Source organism: Pochonia chlamydosporia, chromosome 3 (genome assembly GCF_001653235.2).
Source record: "Pochonia chlamydosporia 170 chromosome 3, whole genome shotgun sequence".
In the NCBI taxonomy this organism is placed as follows: Eukaryota; Fungi; Ascomycota; class Sordariomycetes; order Hypocreales; family Clavicipitaceae; genus Pochonia; species Pochonia chlamydosporia.
In genome coordinates, this window is record NC_035792.1 from 1,853,451 (window position 1) to 1,872,933 (window position 19,483).

Genomic DNA, 19,483 nt, shown 5'->3' on the forward strand with positions numbered 1-19,483 from the left:
ATTTCTGCAAATTCACATCGAGCCGTCCATAAAATGCGCCTTCAATGCCGTACGACTTCAACATAGAGTACACGGTGTAAGTGAATACATGGTGCGAACCATCACACCTCATATCTTGCAATGTTGCAAGTTCGAGCCGCTTGTGTTTCTGTCTTGTTTCCCGATGCCTCTTTTCTGTATTGATTCGGCCACGGATCAGTGCGGCTTGTCTTGTTCTTGTAGAACAAAGACGAATATGTTTCTATATCATATGTCCGGCAACATTCATGATTGAACAAGTTCGTTGGCTTCAATGAACCACTGAAGGCATAAGGCTGGGACTAGGTAAAGCCATTCCTTACCTTTCAGAGATGCATACCGCTCTCCTAAAATGAGCCCGGCTTACGCTAGTGAAGCTCATGAACACAAACAACTCTCCTCTTTTGCATTTCTGCGTCGACGGATACCTGCTTTGTGCAAGGCAGTTTGCTGTGAAACAATACAGGCTTGCACATAATGTTTGATCATGTTGACTGGGTCCTGCTGTCATCGCGCAAGCCACAACAGGAAGAATACGATAGAGCTTCAAATCAAAATTGTCTCTTGATTCACCGCAATCCAGCCCACGTCAGTGGTACGAGAGACTAAGAACGGTTGCCCGAAGCATATGCCTGGAGTTGGTCTGAGTTCCCTTATCCCTTAGATCTCTTTCATCGGAGACTTCTTTCCTTTATCATCAAAGATAAAGGAAGTCCTTTGATATCAGACGATATCAAAGGAAGACCTATTATTGGAAGAGAGCTACAGATAGGTCTGCAGACTAAAGATAGATCTTAGCCTGATCCTTCCTACATTCTAGATATAGCTTAAATAGGATAATTCCCTCCCTACTAGCTAGAGAGGATTATCATTATGATCAATACAATTTGCTACGTTATTCACTTGCTCCACTAACTTAGTCCTGGCCGGCCAGGCATGCGATGAGAGCAAATGTGTGAATGTGATCCACACTTGACCGAGTTGCAAACAGTAGCCTACCGCAATGGCCAACACACAGCCTGCAAGCCTCTTATTTTCCAGCAATCAGTGTGTTGTAATCAATCACTTACGGAAACAGGGTCCTCGCGTATAAATAGATCTGAATACGGCTTCGAACCATGTACGGGTTGCCGGTGTTTTGAAACCGGGGGATCGCCCTGTGTTGAGAAACAAATAAATGGCGGATGGGCTCATCACCATCACAACCTCAATCAGGACTACGTCCAGAACGACACGAGGCGAGGTCCCATACGAAACCACTCATTTGCTTCTCGGGGCGTGTCAGGCAACGTCACTAATAACGTGGCTGCTGGGACTCCATGCCAAATATGTTCCGTCTACCCTGTTAGTGTCAGGTTGGCAAGGACCCTGGGCGGCAGGGTTTGGCAGGCTGAAGGTCGATCTTCATGGCTGTGGAAAACAAAGAGCCTTTGCCAACTCACACTCGGGAACACCAAGCTGAACACTTGGTCACGTCAGTCAAGTGGTGAAAATCAGGCTGCAATTTGCGAGCATCGCGGAAATGGATTTATCGAGGGCTTTGGCTTTGCCAGAGTCTGACCTGGAGAAAGTGAGGTATCGTAGGATCGACATTTTCCTGTGTCCCTCATTCGTTGTGCGTATGGACCGCAGCACTTCTGCTCATCTGTGCGACCTTCCTCATATGAGAATGCTCATCATAGGACCAAGTTGACCATATTGAAATTGAATATCCTGTCGGGTGTCAAGGCCATCATTGAGTCGTGTTACGCATCTTCTAAGCCTGGACGAGAAGCAGACAAATGCCGAGTAAAATACCCAGGTGTGAATGTGTTGAAGCCCTGTTTGATGCTCCTATTGCATCCATGGCCCGTGCCTGCCTGTCCTGAGGAAATCATAGCCTTGGAAGGTGCAACGGTGCTGTACGGAGGAGTACCATACTTCTCGCAGTATCCTAGGGTGTCAAATCAACAAGACCAGCCTGTTTAACAGTCAAGTTGTTCATGGCTGCACGTTGTCGGTCTGTTTGCCTGTCTTGTTCCTTTGATTCGAGGCCAAGGCGCTTTATCTGGCACTTCGGCTTTCGACAACCAAGGTTGATCTGATCAGTTGCACAGCGTTTGTATGGCACCTGACCACTACCTAGGTAGGTGTCTGCAACTCTTCCAGTCAGTTCGTGTTGAAGTCTTTGCAAGCGAGTTACGTGGATGTCCTTGATGGTTTTCCGTATTCATGACTGGCTTGCAGGAGCCCGAGGCTGACCAGACGTATTGTCCACCGCACGACATGAATTGTCATGCCGGCGCCAAGCAGGCCAGTAACTGCTGAAGAGACAGGTCTTACGCAGATCACTGGCCCGCAATGCCCAAAAGCGCTGTTTGTGGTCATCATCAAAGCAAAGGTCCATGTCAACTCTTCTCCACCGCTCATTTACTCCGTATCCTTTTGCCAATTTGGTCGTCGCTTCGAGCTGCCAACGATTTGCCAGCCCCGCTCACAGACGCATACGAGGAGTTGCTGTGTCGTCAGGCATGGCGATGAACCAAAACAACAAACGAGCGTCGACTAGCGGAGAAGGCATGCAAGGCTATTTGCAGGAATACGCATATTAGTGGACGATTTTGGAAAGGAAACTTTACGTCATTGGCGCCGGACACGATGGAACATCACACCGATATCAGAAGGTTGATGTTTTGGGTTGGTGATCCGTCTGTACGACTGAGACAGACATAAATTTTGAGCTGAGCCACAGTCGCAAGCTTACGAAACTGAGATTCAGCTAGAATATGCTCTCTCCATCCTCTCAGCTCATGTCACAGTTAAAGGAGGAAAAGACCAGCCAGACAGGGCCAACGCAACGCCTTGCCAGCAAACCGGGGCACAGATAATAACCGGTGCAGGACAAAACACCAAGTTTGCTGGCATGTTGCAAGGGCTGCCATAGACAAACCACGCACGTTTTGGCAATATTACCAGTGTGCTCTCCCCAAGAGCTACCCTGGCTGTGCAGGGACGAGAGAAGCGTAGCGTCAAACAATGCCTAGTTCACGGCAGACATCGGTCACCAGGCCCCTTGCAATTGGGGCTGGGCGGACCAGGGCATGCTTCCGGAAAGAGGGTAGAAAGAAACAGAGGCGATGGCAAATGCAGAAAGGAAGATTCTACGCGGACGGGGCAATTTATCATTGATGACAAAGTCGAGCCCGGCCTGGCCTGGCTTTGACACGAACAGAGCTAGCATGGTGATTTGTGATTAACGGCTGTTCGTGAGAGCTCTTCCGTAGTGAAGGCCTGGAGTGTCTGTTATCGCAAACAGCATGGACGATACAAGGCTCTCGAAGGTGTTGAGAGACTTCTGCCGTTCGAAACGCCAAGAGCGGCGTGTGTAGGCGAGGTTGTGCCTTGCACTCTGGTTCTTGTATAGTACTGTACTATTCACGATGATTCAAGGATTGGAAATGGGACAAAAAAGAACATGAGCTGTTTGCTGCTTCAGGACGAGTCATCAATTGAAGGCTGAGGATGCGGCGCAATAGGAGCCGCCCGCAGGGACAGCCACAGACAGGCCAGGAGTGGAGAGGAGATGTTCCTCACAGGTACTCCGTACTTGAGTAGTTATGGCTCTGTGCGAGGCAGGAAGAGGTCAGACAAAGAGGAGGATGTGTTCGATATCGATGTGTGTGCAGCATGTCTTCAATGTGAATGTGGAGGCAGTCCCAGTTCTTGAGAGGAGAATGCAATGTACGAGACATGAACTTGACATGGACAGACGCGTGAGGCTAACCAAAACCAAACCAGACCGTTGAATGCTACTCTATCGGCCGCAGAGAGACCGAACAGGCAACATGGAAATGACATGACTTCTATGGAACTCGGCAAGTTCCTGTAGCAGAGCATGATGCAGCATCAAATGCTTGAGCCTGGATGCATTCTGCCGAATACAATTTGATGCAGCCTGGCCATCTGACGCCTGCCTCATTCTGGGTATTCTGGGTCCTGGCGCTTTGTGTGCCAATCTGGTGCATTTGCTCTGCCAGTTTGTGGACTGTGCTGGTGCAATTCGACAATTCTGGTCCATGGCTTGCTTCAAGATTCAAAGCTTCACAGTCGATTGGGTCCCAAGAGCGGCGGCTGCTCTGCTCTGCTCTGTCGGGTCTCATCTGGTCGATGTCTGCTCTGCTCTGCTCACTTTGCATCTTGTCACTTTGCAAGTCTGCATGTGGTGTCAAGTTCTCAATGGAATACAAGTGAATGTCAACCTGTTCCCAGTCTGCACATTATGGAGCAAGTAACTTGCAAGTACCTGTGACGGGTCACCTCCCCCAGGACTGGCCAGTCGTAGGCCAGGCCACTTGCAGACTGGACGCTGGACGCATGAACCACGCCAGAACAGGCCAAGTTCTCCTTGTCGGCTCACTCCCGTCAATGCCACCTGCAGTGACTGCACACTCAGCCTCTACTTTGGTTCGACTTCAAACTGACTGAACTTCCAGTCGACCAGACCAGGACCCCAACCCGCCAGCAAGCCAGCCAGCAAGCCAGCCAGCCAGTCAGTCTCGTCCTCTTTTGCTCGCTCCCTCCCTGGCCAGTCAAGCCGCTGCTCCCTCCTACATCCACCCTCCTGTCCTCGCTCATCACTCACTCACCTCACCGTGTCTGAAGCAAGTTGAGCTTGTTTCTCATCACCGCCCACCATTTTACCCACCACCATCAACCATCACCACGCATCAACACCGAAATCAAACCACGGAGCCCGCGCCCGAGCCTGGCCTTTTGCGCCTCCATCTCCTCCATCCGCATCGACTCGAATTCCACTCTGCCTGTCCTCCCTTTTATTCTCTCCGGTCGGCTGCCCCTCTGCGAGCGCTGAAATTCAATCATGGCCGTCGTCGCAACCATCAAGTACGTCGTTATCCTGACTTGGCAGTGCATCAATCCGCACTTTTTTGCCCGCCCACCACCACCAACACACGCCGTTGCCTCTGAGCACCCGCGCCGTCTCCGTATCTTCACCATCCTTTTCTCTTGTCTGCCATCCTGTTTCATCGCCAAAATAGCATCTCGCCGCACCGGTCCCTTCGTCCTCGACGCAGAGAGCCATGGTCTCCGCGAGGTCGTAGGATTGGCCTGTGCCGTGGCAATACCTTCTCATCCGCGTCCACCCACCGTGCTCCACCAAGCACACGACTTTGGCTGACCGCTTGTGCAATTGATTTTTAGGTGCGTTGTCGTCGGCGACGGTGCTGTCGGCAAGACATGTCTTCTGATCAGCTACACCACGAACAAATTCCCCTCCGAATACGTCCCGACCGTTTTCGATAACTATGCCGTCACAGTAATGTGAGTGGGGATCCTTTGTTTTGACTTGGCAATCATCCTGAAAAAGTTTCGGACCCCCGTCCCATCACCCTTTTCGGAGGAAGGGGGAAAAGAAAGAAAAGGAAAAATACACTCGAGCCAGATGCATATCCATGTGTATCAGGAGCTGGGTGCAGGTTCCCTTCCATTTTGGCCGGTGATTGCGAGCTTTCGCCAGAGAGACCTGGTTCTGGAGACTTGGCAGTGGTGCAAGCTTGACACAGACATTTCTAACACAAACTCTCTTCCCTCATAGGATCGGTGACGAGCCCTATACCCTCGGACTGTTCGATACCGCCGGTCAAGAAGATTACGATAGACTGCGACCCCTCTCATATCCTCAGACAGACGTTTTCCTCGTTTGCTTCAGTGTTACGTCCCCTGCCTCGTTTGAAAACGTTCGCGAGAAATGGTTCCCCGAGGTCCACCACCACTGTCCGGGAGTTCCCTGCCTCATTGTCGGCACTCAGGTCGATTTGAGAGATGATCCCAGCGTCAGGGAAAAGCTGATGAAGCAGAAGATGGCGCCTGTTAGAAGGGAAGACGGCGAGCGCATGGCTAAGGAGCTGCACGCTGTCAAGTACGTCGAGTGCAGTGCGCTTACGCAATTCAAGTTGAAGGATGTTTTTGATGAGGTACGGTTTGGACACTGGCACACGAAGCCATCCGCTGCTGCCATGCACCCCCTCCCCCAGAGAATTTCTAGTACTAACATTGACATCTTGCAGGCTATTGTCGCCGCGTTAGAACCGCCGATGCCCAAAAAGAAGTCTCACAAGTGTCTAGTCCTTTAAGGATACCCCATACCGCAAATGAATAAAGAAAGTAAAGACAAAATCGCAGGAAAGACGAAAAACAAAAAAATCACATTTGTGCCTCACTCATGACATGATGCGACCTCCACCCCGTATATTGTTGCATGACTAGAAGGAGGCAGGATCCTGTTGACGGGATTGACATTTTAGACACCAGCGAATGGAGAAGAAAGAAATAGGGGCAGATGCTTCATGGCATTGGAGCTGCCAACCAAATGAGCGAAGAGTGGCAGAGCCCAAGTATATGTGAAGACAATACTAGCGAGGGAGGTGGGAGAACTGGGAGTATCTTGTATTTGGGAATGGGGATACGTTTTGGTTAGGAGCTCTGGCGGGTAGTAGACAATGCTCGTGGGCACGTTTTAGTCCGAGACGAGCCTCGATGGCTGCAGGACTAAACGGATGGGACGATGTTCTGATATGGCATTGCTGGAGGACTGGATACGGAAAGCATCATACTCTGCCTATCGGCAACTCGTCACGTCTGGACAACCAGATCTATGCTGCTGGCTACTCACTGTTACGCTATTATTCTGTTGGGGAATGGGCAGCTTTTTTTTTATTATTGTTTTATCCTTTCCATACATGCAAGACGGGATGCTTCGATAGGACAGTTTGGCGATTGGAGTGCAATTATATCTATTCTTTTGTCTCAGATGCCTGTTTGCTTGAAAGTAAAGTTGGAGTCGGGTGATTGTATTTCCGATGTTGCATCGTGGCTTGCCCGTCTGCTAGCAGGTAGTTGTTCTATGCATGCTTGGATTTCACCATACCGTATGAAGGTAGTTGAGATGTCAATATGCCTTAGTGTCCTGGGAATTACAAGGGCACTAGCTAGGAGTGCTTCCTGATTTCCTCTTTAGTTTCCCGTGACTTTTGGGGTGAAGGGCAGCCGTGTGTCTGTCACGGTTAAGCTGCAATTGTGTCCCACGGCAAAAGTATACGAAATACAGTAGGCATAGAATAAGTTACATCATCTTAAATTCGTTTATTTATTTGTTTCGATTAGAGCACTGAGCGGAGTCACCGTTCTAAGCAGGAAAGCTATACTGTCAAATAGATTGGAACTATACTATGACTGCACTTTCCAAGGGTCGACATATGAATTTACACTAATACAGCTGTACTAAGTGTTGCGGTGAAATAGGTCCTCGCTTCGCTTGGTTAAGACTTGAAATTGGGCAAAACTTATCCGCTCAGGTCGATTATAAAGCTATACTTGCTGGGCTCGATATATGCCGCCGGGACGAGATGGGGGATAAATATAACGTCGATGGCATGGACTGAAATCTGTATATTGACGCGGCCATGGGTCTCGTTGGCATGTTGAGAGGCTACTACTTTGCCATGTGGTAGTTTGAGGAGCAAGATCAATCGGTTACGTAAACGGAAAATTGTCTACGGATTCCTATCAAACGATTGCCGGAGTCTATTTTGCTTGGTATGGCACTGATATTGATCGGTTTGTTAATTTGACTGCCAACGACCATTTCTGCGTACCACCAGGTGAAAGGATGCTGATGATTGATTCCGAAGCCATCCATACATCATTGCCGTCTTAGGGTCATCGAAGCCATTGTCGGCACGGATCAAAGTTGATGTAGAATTATTGATCTTTCCAGCATTGCCCTGACCTCATTTGACATAAAGTTGCCAGGTAGCAAGCATCTGAGCTGACCAAAAGAGCTCGGCCGAGACCGACAGGTTTGTCGAGTTTCAGCATGGCACCGAAAGACTTTGCACTGAGAAGGTCATGGAATGGATTGCCGGCTTTGGGTTGACTAATCGTGCACACGAGTGATCGCTTCTCTCACCACGTAGGGTCCGTCAATGGATTTCATCTCGTGAAATATAACTTTCTGCCTGAGCGGCCGACTGCTCTTGACCAACCGTTAGTACGGCCTCTTTTCTAGCTCATGCTCCTGATAGTTTATATACAAGGGGCTTCGTGGGCGTCTTAGCAGCGACTAAAGCAATGATTATAAAGGTCAATCTTCGCTGGGGTAACCAGTTACTGCGCGGAATGGTGGCTGTGGGATACCTGATGATTTCATGAAGGTGCTTGACATGAAGAGCTAAGATCGTATATATACTGATTGTGATATCCCTTTATCGATGCGCCCCTTTGGCCGAAACGCTGGAGTCCGGTGGATAGGTGATTGATTTGCGAGTTAGTCCGCATGCTGAGGAGTACTGAAATGCTAAACCTTCTTTTCCATATGTGTATACACCTCACTAGACTTTAACACAGGATCGCGGAGGAGACTCCATTATCAACAAATCAGTTTGAGTTTGTGATTGTGACAAGTTCTTTTATGAAGATGGGGTGGTAGAAGGGGTAGGTAGGATTCCATGACGGACACGCTTTCAACGTTTGATGAATATGCGACCTCGGGTTTGTGATTTGGATGTCGGCATGAGGATTTTGGTTTATCTCTACCTGGGTTTGGTAGCTGGAGTATTGAAATTAGGTTGTAATCGAGCTGTCGAGAGGTCAAATAATTACTCCCTTTCCATACGTATTCGGTGGGAATGATGCTGCCAAATGACCGCATGTTTTTGCGACAATGCGCTGATAGCCAAGTTCTCGATGCTCTCGGCCCGATGATGACCATGTGAGAGCAACGGCCACCTTCTGGAACACTGGAAATGGCAATCAGAGGCCATTCTCTGTGCTACATACTCCGTGCAGGGTATGTGTGTTTATTGTTCGTATTGTCATGACTTGCCATGTGGCTCGTTGCTCGGGCCCCACCCTCACAATATAGTTGCAACTAATACAGGGACCGTGTTACCAAGATATATGATGATACGGCACGGGAGGTGTTTTGAGCAAACTTCCCACGTCGGTTCTTGCCTAGGCTGTTCATAAAAAATATGTCGTTTCGAAGTGCTGTATGATACTTGCAAAGTTCAACCAAAGCTTGGCACAAAATGGCCCAGTTTGTGCCTCATCATCCTACAGGGAAACGATTGTCCGTGGTCCATCATGCTTTGCTTCCCGTTCGACGGGGTAAAATTCGTGGCAACGATGCGGCCCGCACATGCTGTTGCTGAAATCAGATTCTCAGAATCAATCTCAGGCCGTCGCAGCTACCATCAGTTGGCTTTGCCTCAATCACCCACTTTGACTGGCCAAAGCTTGACCAAATTCGTCACACGATTCCCGCGGTGCATCGGGAGACATATGCCACATGCCGGCGATGTCACGCCAACATGACAATGGAGTACATACTGTACCGCTTAACGCCCCTCTGATCTGAACTGGCCATAGACGTCGGTGCCATTGTCAAGAAAGGTGTCTGCAATCAGACGAATCCACAAGCGGTTCGATCTGCGTGTAATACAGCAGCCAACAATTTGAGATCGGGGGCATTGACCTGAGCAAGGTCACTGATTGTTGTCCAGGGCTTCTTCTGTGACCAATGAGAATTCTCAGAAAGCATTTCTTCATTCTGTCCTTGCCAAGTATGGCGCACTTGTGGAAGTAATATCCAAGGTGAGTGAGCACAAGTACCTGGGTAGCTGAGGCCATCATACGGAGTAAAAGGACTTGAAGTAAAGTCAAACACTGACTACTTTCTCGTATCAACCATTATTGACAGGAGTTGCTCCTGCATGTTTCATGTCCAGTCCACGGCCATAAACAAGACAACCAGGGACCAGCAACTGCTTCAAGCAAGTAATAAGGGGTCAAGTAGCGTCATCTGTACAAATAACGAACCAGCATACGGCCCCAGGTTGCAGTAACAGACTCTTGCCCTTTGCAGGTCAAACAACAATTGTCCAAGTTCTCTTCTCTGAGCCGGCTGCTGAAGCACTCTTATTCATCATGGGCAAGCATGCTCCTTTATGCTGTTGGCCCGATTCCTGCATTCATGTCGTGCATTAGTTATTGCTGTATGGAGCACTCTGTGAATGTTAATTTAGCATCTGCTCTTGCACCCTCACGCATCTCAATGCCCCGCTGGCAAGGAGTCGGACCAAATTGCGACTGGGTTAGGTGGCGGTTGAGGCGCCGGGCCCAGATCACATTTCGCCTGGCGCCGTGGGTTTGGCAGAGAAAGTGGTCTATCTGTCCGGCCATGATCCGAAAACGACATTGCTGATCGGAGAGCCTAAATATGCGAAATTTTGTGAGTGATGCTGGCACATTGAATAAACGAAGGGATGGATGTTATATAGACCACTTCATCCCGGGCAGAGGCAACATTGAGTAGCTGGCTTGGCTACATACACGACAGATAAAACCACTACCGATTCACCCCAAGTTGTGATGGCTTGCGAGCCTCATGGAAGGCCTGGCCCTTCCAGGGGCTGGCAACAACTGCTCACAGAGCTTCAATGTTCTCGTAATGCATCAGAGGGACTGGAGGCTATTCGCCTACCGCTGCCCCAATGCCGCCAATGCATCGAATAACAAGGAACTGTCATGCGTTGGGTGCAGCATAGCACCAAATCGTCCTAATAATAGGGTTGATGCCAATGCGAATATGGCAAGTCATGCCAAGGATGTGCATCATACTTTTGTGGATGTTGAGGTGGCGGTAGGCTAATTGGACACAATAGCATGAAGCCTGGCCAAGAATGCGTCGGGATGGTTTAGGTTCATCTCCTGACCTAGCATTTAGGCTAAGGTGTGTGCGTCGGAGGACGAACCGGTAGAAGATGAGTTCGCCGTGATATAAAAGATCAGCATCGAAAATGCAGCAAAGAATGATCGTTGGAAGGTATTGATGCATGTGCAGGTGTTTGACGTAGACGCCGATGCAGACATGACATGGCAAGACATGGCAAGACAAAGATGGACCCAGATGTTGGAGACAACTTGAGAACCTTGTAAGTGAGTGGATTTCGGTACCTGGGTACTTCACGCGTTGAAGTGCTTGAGGAAGTCTAGAAGGAGCCTTGAACAGAGTTGCTAGCATAGCGCCTTCCCAACTCGTCTGGTCTCTTTATTGCTACATGTATGGATTCATCTCTTGCATGCAGACAGGACCAATGCTGCAGACCAGACAGGATGGAGAAACCTACTTTACCAGACACACATGCAAGCATCCGATATACTGTACGGAGTACAGTATCTGTCAAATATTCTTTTCAGTCAGAGCAAACAGCAACCCACACCCCCTCCAAAGCCGTTGAGATGTGACGATTACTGGCACAAGCCCAGCAGCCATCACTATTGATCCTCCGAGACATTGCCCAACCATTGGATGCACGAGATTAATTCGCCGTCGTCACACGGTAATGGCAGTCTGCATGCACATCGGCCTGCACCTATCCGTTGCCATGTCTGACGTTAATATATCCCCAGACCTGCGAATGCGCTTACCGAGAGTAGTTGTGTGCACCCGCTGGCCAACGATACAGATACAATATCACATCGCTCCTTCGTACTCTGTACAAGACAATACAGAGAATCATTGGCACCAGACACCCATATCATCTCTTGAGGTGCCATGCCGTCCCAACCACAATCCATACAGGACAAACCAGACACACACCACCAGATTCACCAGCTCTTGACGGCTATCAAGTCATCCCCCCTGCAAAATCACCCCATCCCTGCCAGGGGTTCATTAAATTACCAGCACACCAATTCTGCCATGAGACCAGTTCGGGCAACAGCCCATATTATATTGACTCCAAGGCTTCTAGGCGTGGGTCTCTGGAAATCGCGCCTGGTGCCTGTCACACAAGAATCCCGAGTTGAGAGAGCCCATTCCCCACCAAGACCTGGGCGTATTGTACCAGATACTCCTGACCAGCATTCAGCTCGTGCAGAGGCTCAAGCGGAAGTGTCTGGTACTACTCTGATTGTTCAACATGATGACAACCTTAGCGGCCGACTGGCATGTCGTGGTGCAAATACAGTAATGTGCACAATCACTCGCCCAAAAATAAAGTCTCAAACTCCATACTTCAGCTAGCCGTCTCTCAAGACTGCAATCGCCGTTTTCGAGCGTCTAATTGAATTGTACGCCATGCTCCATACACCTCGAGTACTGCACTTACCTGGGTACTAAAATAAGAGATGTCTGGTCCTTTGAGTGCTCAAGTGAGCGACTACCGTTTGTGTGCCCAAGTCCCTGGTGCCATGTCCATGTCCACGATCAAATCCACGTCCAAGGTCTGGCCAAGGCTGTCCCAAATAGCCCCAGTCTGGCTCCTGCCTCCCCTGTTCCCCCTGTCTGCCCCGGTCCAGTCTTGCTGACCCAGCCAACCAAAGGCCGCAATGCTCTCCCCCCATGCTCCCCCTGGTCCAGGCACGGCGTCGGGTACCTCACCTCTCTCACGAATGAAGCGTGTCAACTGGTCCTGCCGCAAACAAAGTACCAGACAGATGAAAGTATCTGGTACCCAGGACAGCCCGTTGTCCATGCCTGCAACATTGAAGTCTGGTGAACAAGAATCTGGCTGTGCCTGGCTTTTGAGTGAGAAAGCAACCACCCACTGAAGGAGGCTACATCAGTGCTTTGCAGGCTCGGAGCTGGGCGAGTCCAGTCGAGCCAAGCAATCTTTGAGTCGTGCTGGTCTGGTGCATGTGGGCGTCAGTCAGGTCCTATGAAGGTGTCCAGTGCTGGTGCTTGCCCAAAGTCAATGTGCATGTAAAGTCAATGTGCATGTCGCATGTACATACAATACCATACAGCAAGTGCGGTACATTCTTGTAGATTTTTTTTTTCTGTCTCGCGGTCTCGTTCCCCTGGATGGTCCCTCCAGTCCAGTCAAAGTTCTTTTGCTTCAAAATCCTGTCCTCTTCTTCGCTCCTCATTCCTCGTCTTCATCCTCATCATCTTCTTCTTCATCATCCTCGCCCTCATTTCCCTCCTATTCTCCACGGGTACTCGTCCTGCCCTCCCGAATCGAATCGAAATAACTCGAGGCCCTCTCCTCCCTGTTTCATTAATCCGTTTTTGATATTCACTATACTCCGTGCTCCTTTGCGCTTTGCCGTTTTCTTTCTTCCGCCTCGCCTGTTCGCCAATTGACCAGGGGGCCCCTTGTTGACCACCTTTTTTCATTCTGACTTCGAGCCCGTCCCTTTTCCTCGTCAACCCTGGCGCCTGGCTTGCTCCACCAACTTGAGCTTTCGGTCTCTCTCGTCTCTCACTCGCCCTCCTGAAGGCAGCTTCCATTCTGTACTTGACCCTTTTTTGAGCAAGCCTCAGGCCGGCCAATCTCCTGGGTACCATCGACCTCCACACTTTGTGTCTTTCATCAAAGGCCGCCTCTTTCGTCCTTCACGATTCACGCGCCTTGCCAGCTCCGTGCTCCGTCTTCTCTTCTCAGACCCCCTTCAAAGTTGATCTGTCTGTGGGCGACTTTGCTCCAGATGCAGCTCTACTTGGAATCCTTCTTTTGAGACGCCAATCTTCTTCATCTTATCGACACTCGTTTCGCCTATTTTGACATCTTTAATTTCTTTCTTGCTTCACCTTCCTCTGCCTCCTCCGTTTTTCGTCTACCTCCTTTGGCTACGTTTTCCGTCATTCCAAAGCGGTTCCAAAGAGACAGACCCTTACGGACTCCCTACCTTTGCACCGACGCTTCGATATCATCGCTCTAGCTCGACAAGCCCGTTCAACTTTTTGCTATATACTTCAACCCAGCTCTATTCCGCGTCGCTATTTCGGACGACCGTCGGCTCGGCACACCGGTTGCTTGCCATCTTCACGCTCATTTCAGCAGCTTCGCTCCGTCTTCCAGATCGACTCTCTTTCTTGGTGCCCAACCGAACTGCTACCTTTCTCAGTGTATCGTTCAGCTCAATATTCTCTGTATTCAAACAGAATTACTTTGCATACAGACAAGTTTCTTACCCTTGGATCATTGATTACGCCTCCTGTCCAGGCTCAGTTTAATTTTGTACGCCAGCCTCGTTTTCTAGCCTTGATCAACGAAATATTCAACTAGCCGCGCAACCTTTTCCACCTGCCAACTCTGTTCATCAGTCTTGGTCATCGATAGCCAACAATCCGGTCTCACACCCCGTACGGAAGTTATCTCTGCCTCTGCATTTTTAGATCTTGAGCCTCATCGTGCCTTGAACAGGGCACGTCCAGTTTTTCAAAACGGCTGTTCTATCGCACGTCGGGCGGGACTCGCTTGTCCCCCCTCATCTGCTCGGCATGCAGGACCTCAACGGACCAGTTGGACAAGGTGCCAACGGAAATTCAAACGGACGATTCCATGGCCATGCATCGAAGCCTTCTAATAGTGACACTGGATTCTCTCACGGCGCCTTTACATCCAATATTTCCGGATTCGCTGACCGTCACCCTCGCCGGGGCAACATTCCATCTCTCAACACGCAATCCATGAACCAAAACCAGCCCGCATCACCCAATGCAAACGATATGGCCACTCCTGGCACTGCCTTCGACATGCAATTTACTCCTCTCCTCCCGTCACAGCTTCTGCTTGGTAGCCCCTTCCAACCTGGAAGCCCTGCCGCCTTTAGCAGCCCTCAGTTTCAAGTGCCAGGGTTCCAGCAGAACCAACAGCAGCAGGGAGGAAACAATCAACAGCATGGTGGCGGAGTGTCCAGCCCAGCCCAACAGAATATTTCGCCGCAGTCATATCAGGCCATGGTTTCACCTTCAACATATGGTGCTCCTCAGTTCTATCCGCCGCAATCTCCTACCGGAGGCTTCAACATGCAATCGGGTATGCAACCTGCTTCACCGGTGCTGGGCTCTGCCGTTGTAAGTGGCACAAGCCGAACTGTCTATCTGGGCAACATTCCTCAGGACACATCTGCTGAAGAGATTCTTGGCCACGTCCGAAGCGGCCAGATTGAGTCCGTTCGCCTCTTGCCCGACAAGAACTGTGCCTTCATATCTTTCCTGGACGCCAGCTCCGCAACACACTTCCACTCTGACGCAATCTTGAAAAAGCTCTGCATCAAGGGACAGGATATCAAGGTGGGCTGGGGTAAGCCGTCTCAAGTCCCGAACTCGGTTGCCTTGGCCGTTCAGCAGTCTGGTGCGTCCCGAAATGTGTACCTAGGTAACCTTCCCGAGGATATTTCCGACGAAGAGCTGCGTGAGGACCTGGGCAAATTTGGAGCAATCGACACTGTCAAGATTGTGCGGGAAAAGAGCATTGCCTTTGTTCACTATCTATCGATCGCCAATGCTATCAAGGCCGTCTCTCAGCTTCCTCAGGAAGCTAAATGGCAGGCGCCCCGCCGTGTCTACTATGGCAAGGATAGATGTGCATACGTCTCCAAGACCCAGCAGCAGAATGCTGCCCAGTATCTTGGTATTGCTCCTGGTTATGCCCATATGCTGACCGGAGCTGATCGTGACCTTATTTCTAATGCTCTTGCGCAGCAATCCGTCGCTGCTGCGGCTGTTGCAACAACGGCCGGCGGCATCAACAACCTTGGAAATCGCACGATCTACCTGGGCAATATTCATCCTGAAACGACTATTGAAGAGATTTGTAACGTTGTTCGAGGGGGGTTGCTTCATCACATTCGCTATATACCTGATAAGCACATTTGCTTCGTCACCTTCATTGACCCCACGGCCGCTGCCTCCTTTTATGCTCTCAGCAACCTCCAGGGCCTCATGATTCACAACCGCAGACTCAAGATTGGCTGGGGTAAACACTCGGGGGCTCTTCCTCCGGCGATTGCCCTAGCTGTCAGTGGCGGTGCGTCTCGAAATGTCTACGTGGGTAATTTGGACGAGACCTGGACTGAAGACCGCCTTCGCCAGGATTTCTCCGAATATGGCGAGATCGAGCTTGTGAATACTCTTCGTGAGAAGAGTTGCGCCTTTGTCAATTTCACCAACATCGCCAACGCCATTAAAGCAATTGAAGCTATTCGTGGCAGGGAAGACTACAAGAAATTCAAGGTCAACTTTGGCAAGGACCGCTGTGGGAACCCTCCACGACAGATGCAGCAACAAAGCCAGTCTCCTCGTGGTGACGGAGTCTCGTCCCCTCCTCCAAACGGCTCCCAGAACAGCGGATCGCCACCGAATGGCTCTACTCCTCAACAGTCTGCCGCTCTGTTTAATGCTCAAAGCAATCCCCTCACAATGTACTTGAACCAGCTGTCACAACAAGCTCACCAACAGCAGCATCAACAACAGCACCAGCACCTCGCCATGCAGCAGAACCTGCTCTTCAATACGGCCCAGTCATCCCCCAACGAGCTGGGTCTCGACATCCCCCCACAAGGTTCCATGGGTGGACATGGTCAGTCCGCTAGCATTTCAAACGGTTATGGCAACAATGCCGCGACGTCGGGTGCTACAACCATCGGTGGACTCCTCGCTCCTGGCAACGCACGCGGCTCGCACAGTCGGGCCGTCAGTTTGCCTGTGCTTGCTCCTGGCTTCGAAAACGGAGGAAACAGTCCCCACAGCTTGGCAGGAAGCAATGGCAGTGACGGCGAAAGGCGTGGCCACCAGTATCAATCCAGCTTTGGCGGATTGGGAGGTACAGGGTTTGGCCTTGCTATTCAAGGTGGCCTCAATGGATGGGTTGAGGAAGAAGTGGCCAACTAATCATTTCAATGGGGAAAAGGCAAAACTCTAGGCCCTATTCCACCATGATTAGGAGAAGAGGACTGATCATTGTGCTCAATCGTTGTAATTGCTCTAGTGGAGTCTTTCATGCTATTTCTTATTCGTTTTTTGAACAGCTGGGCCATTACTACACACAAATACTTCTTTATACGCTTATTCATTGTATCTTTGGTAATTATCTCTTTCAGTGTATGATTTTTGTTTTGGTTGGAATCTTTCTCTTTGAAGAATTTTAGCTATCACGTTGAGGAAAAGGTGGACAGGACAGAATTGAGTGAGGCGGAGTGTCGACGGAGAGCAAGCAGCCAAGAGACTTGACTCAAGAGGAAGTGGTTTGCCAAACTTAATCAAGATGCTCTTGGCATGGATAATGGGAAAGGATGGAGTGGACAGACTAATATGCGTCTGTGCAAAAGGAAGACGCTCGGTACTTGAGGCTCTGTGTCAATTGAAGACGCGCAGATGGAGAGTAGTCGAGAAAAATCAATGTATATGTGCAACCTACAGCAGTAGCAGTAGTGATGCTACTTAATATGGACGAAATGAGACATTGTGTCTGCCTGCCCCTGAACGCTCAAAATTTCAAGTAATACGCCAACTTTTGTGGTTTGTGAATTAGAGTATGCTTATATTGAAGTGATGTAGTTGTGCACTCCGTTATTCTAGTCATGTGTAGCTACACTCTGCTCGTACTTCTCCGTTCATACCTGATACCATTTATGCTGATGCTCACAAGATCTAACTTTGAAAACCAATGCCTCTCAACGCCGTAAAGTATGAAAAGGTAGGGTGGGACATAGATTCGTTCAATAGAAAAGGGTCCTCTGAGGCCCCGACTCCTGATCTACAATGTGGAGTAGAAACGTCAGAAAGATATTTAAGAACGACTACCCAAATTCTTAATAGCCGGCGGGTTCCGGTTTGGCAGGGAACGCAGGAGCTTTGATGTTCGTGCGACATTGCTGCTTCCAGTCGTAGGGCGTGAACTTGTCTACTATAGACTTGAATGCTTCCTGTTGCACACATGGGTCAGTAAACAGTACGTCCCTAGCTGGTGGAACAAAGACTAACCAAAGTGCAGAATGACTCGTCACCGTCGAGATGTTTGCCAGACGCTTTACATCCGGGTATGGTGACGGGCTTGTCGTTGTAACGAATGCGAACATAGTAGTCTTGTAGTCGCTTCTTCTCACGCTCAGTCAGCTCGGGAGTCGGTTTTCGCCCTATGCTGCTTGCTTTAGAGCTGTTGAAAAGGGAAGACCACCACGATTGACTTGACGATGAATTGTTGGTTCCTGTGCGCTGAAAGAGTTCAATGGCAATGTGGCTAGTGAATGGGGGCCAGGCTTCCTCGTTGAAGGCACCGAGACTGGAGAGCGCTCCAGCTAGAGTTGTGTCATGGCATCCGCTGAGGCCCAGACGGACAGTGGGAGCTGTGCTGGACTGGGTTTTCAAATCGCTGTCGGTATCTACGGAGTTCTCGGCGCTTTCTACCATTCTCGATACCACGTCCCCGAGCAATCCACCGATGCCGAGCGTTCTGTATTCCTCGCTTTCTTTGTACCCGGAATACCACTCTTCCACCCCAATCTTCTCCAGGATGCGTTTGACTTTGGGGTCATAAAACTCTTTGGGTAGCTTTGTTTCGGGGCCATGAGCAAAGGTTGAGTTGACTGTGTCCATGATACCGCTTAACCGAGGGCGTGAGTCCACTGCGACCTTCTGGTTATCGTCTGGCATCCATTTGCCAATCTTTGCTGTCAGGTAGGCCATGTCTTCCGAGTCGTTCCACCGGTCTGCGGCTCGTTGGGCGAAGGCACGGGCGAGCGCAGCAAAACGACGGCAGTTGGAGTCGTTAGGGAACAATGTTTCGTCCGCAAGAGCGCGGGAAATAATTGTTGGCGGAGGGAAGTTTTCAGCGCGGGTATGCAGGGGGTATAATCCATTAAGAGTCTGCTGTAAGGATTCTAGAGCACGTGGAATAGCTGTCGATCGAAGGTAGATAAAGTCGGTGTTTTTGACGCCGGCGGGAAGGAATCCGAGTTGGTCAACGTAGAGCTTCCGCAGCCTTTGTCCAAGTTGAAAGGTGGTCTCGCGGCCGCGGTCTGTCAACATTCCCATATCACAAATATCGTCCAATTCGCCACTTGGCCCAGATGCCATTACAGGAGCGTCATTCGGCCCCATAGTCTCGAGTCGTCTCTTCCACTCCAGCACTGAGAATCGGTCTGTGTTCGGGTCGAGGACGGCATTGCGAAGTTGTCGCATCGCAGAACAGTAAGGCCAGAAAGGTGCCAAGCCGGCATTGGTGAAACGTGCGTTCACCGGTGTACGTTCGCCATGACGAAGAAGAATTTGAACTTGATGAAGGCGAAGTTGAGGAGGATACAGGGCCGCCAACTCGGCGTCGGTGTAAGGAGCTCGGGGCACAAGAGTTGACATGGTCAGCTTGAGTCGATCGTGGATAAAATTGGCCAAGGCTTCCGATCAGCCACCAGCAGCTAAACGAAGATCCAGGAAGATGCCGCAAGGTATGGTAGGAGCCAAGGGTTGTTATCAATAATCAATGACTAATGACCAACGTCCATGCAGCACTCAATGATCAATGCGCAATGCTCAATGCAGTTGTTTGATGTGCTTCCACTGTAACCAAACGAAAGACAACATTAGCTCAGAATGTTGGGACATCTGAGGCGTGACTGGCGGCTCAATGACGTTGGGGGTTTGTGTGCGGGGGTCGTCGGGTCCGGAGCCGGAGTGTTG

The 19,483-nt window shown here is 50.1% G+C and overlaps 5 protein-coding genes across 5 annotated transcripts; 4 read left to right on the plus strand and 1 right to left on the minus strand.

The window, feature by feature from the left end:
- Positions 1-969: 969 nt before the first annotated feature.
- Positions 970-1,578, plus strand: VFPPC_17729 (hypothetical protein; the record flags this gene model as incomplete). Its single annotated transcript, XM_022429418.1, has 1 exon — positions 970-1,578. One exon carries the CDS (start codon positions 970-972, stop codon positions 1,576-1,578), a length of 609 nt encoding a protein of 202 aa, XP_022285544.1.
- Positions 1,579-2,293: 715 nt separating this feature from the next.
- VFPPC_17728 (hypothetical protein) lies at positions 2,294-2,566 on the plus strand (the record flags this gene model as incomplete). Its single annotated transcript, XM_022429417.1, has 1 exon — positions 2,294-2,566. The coding sequence occupies one exon, from the start codon at positions 2,294-2,296 to the stop codon at positions 2,564-2,566; it is 273 nt and encodes a 90-aa protein (XP_022285545.1).
- A 2,310-nt stretch (positions 2,567-4,876) lies between these two features.
- On the plus strand, positions 4,877-6,149 carry VFPPC_04440 (small GTPase superfamily, Rho type; the record flags this gene model as incomplete). The annotated part of the gene is made up of 4 exons (XM_018283795.1): positions 4,877-4,899; positions 5,218-5,337; positions 5,612-5,990; positions 6,084-6,149. The coding sequence occupies 4 exons, from the start codon at positions 4,877-4,879 to the stop codon at positions 6,147-6,149; spliced, it is 588 nt and encodes a 195-aa protein (XP_018145022.1).
- Positions 6,150-14,305: 8,156 nt separating this feature from the next.
- On the plus strand, positions 14,306-16,699 carry VFPPC_04442 (negative regulator of differentiation 1; the record flags this gene model as incomplete). Its single annotated transcript, XM_018283796.1, has 1 exon — positions 14,306-16,699. One exon carries the CDS (start codon positions 14,306-14,308, stop codon positions 16,697-16,699), a length of 2,394 nt encoding a protein of 797 aa, XP_018145023.1.
- A 920-nt stretch (positions 16,700-17,619) lies between these two features.
- Positions 17,620-19,162, minus strand: VFPPC_04443 (acid phosphatase; the record flags this gene model as incomplete). The annotated part of the gene is made up of 2 exons (XM_018283797.1): positions 17,620-17,733; positions 17,792-19,162. The coding sequence occupies 2 exons, from the start codon at positions 19,160-19,162 to the stop codon at positions 17,620-17,622; spliced, it is 1,485 nt and encodes a 494-aa protein (XP_018145024.1).
- Between the last annotated feature and the right edge of the window lie 321 nt (positions 19,163-19,483).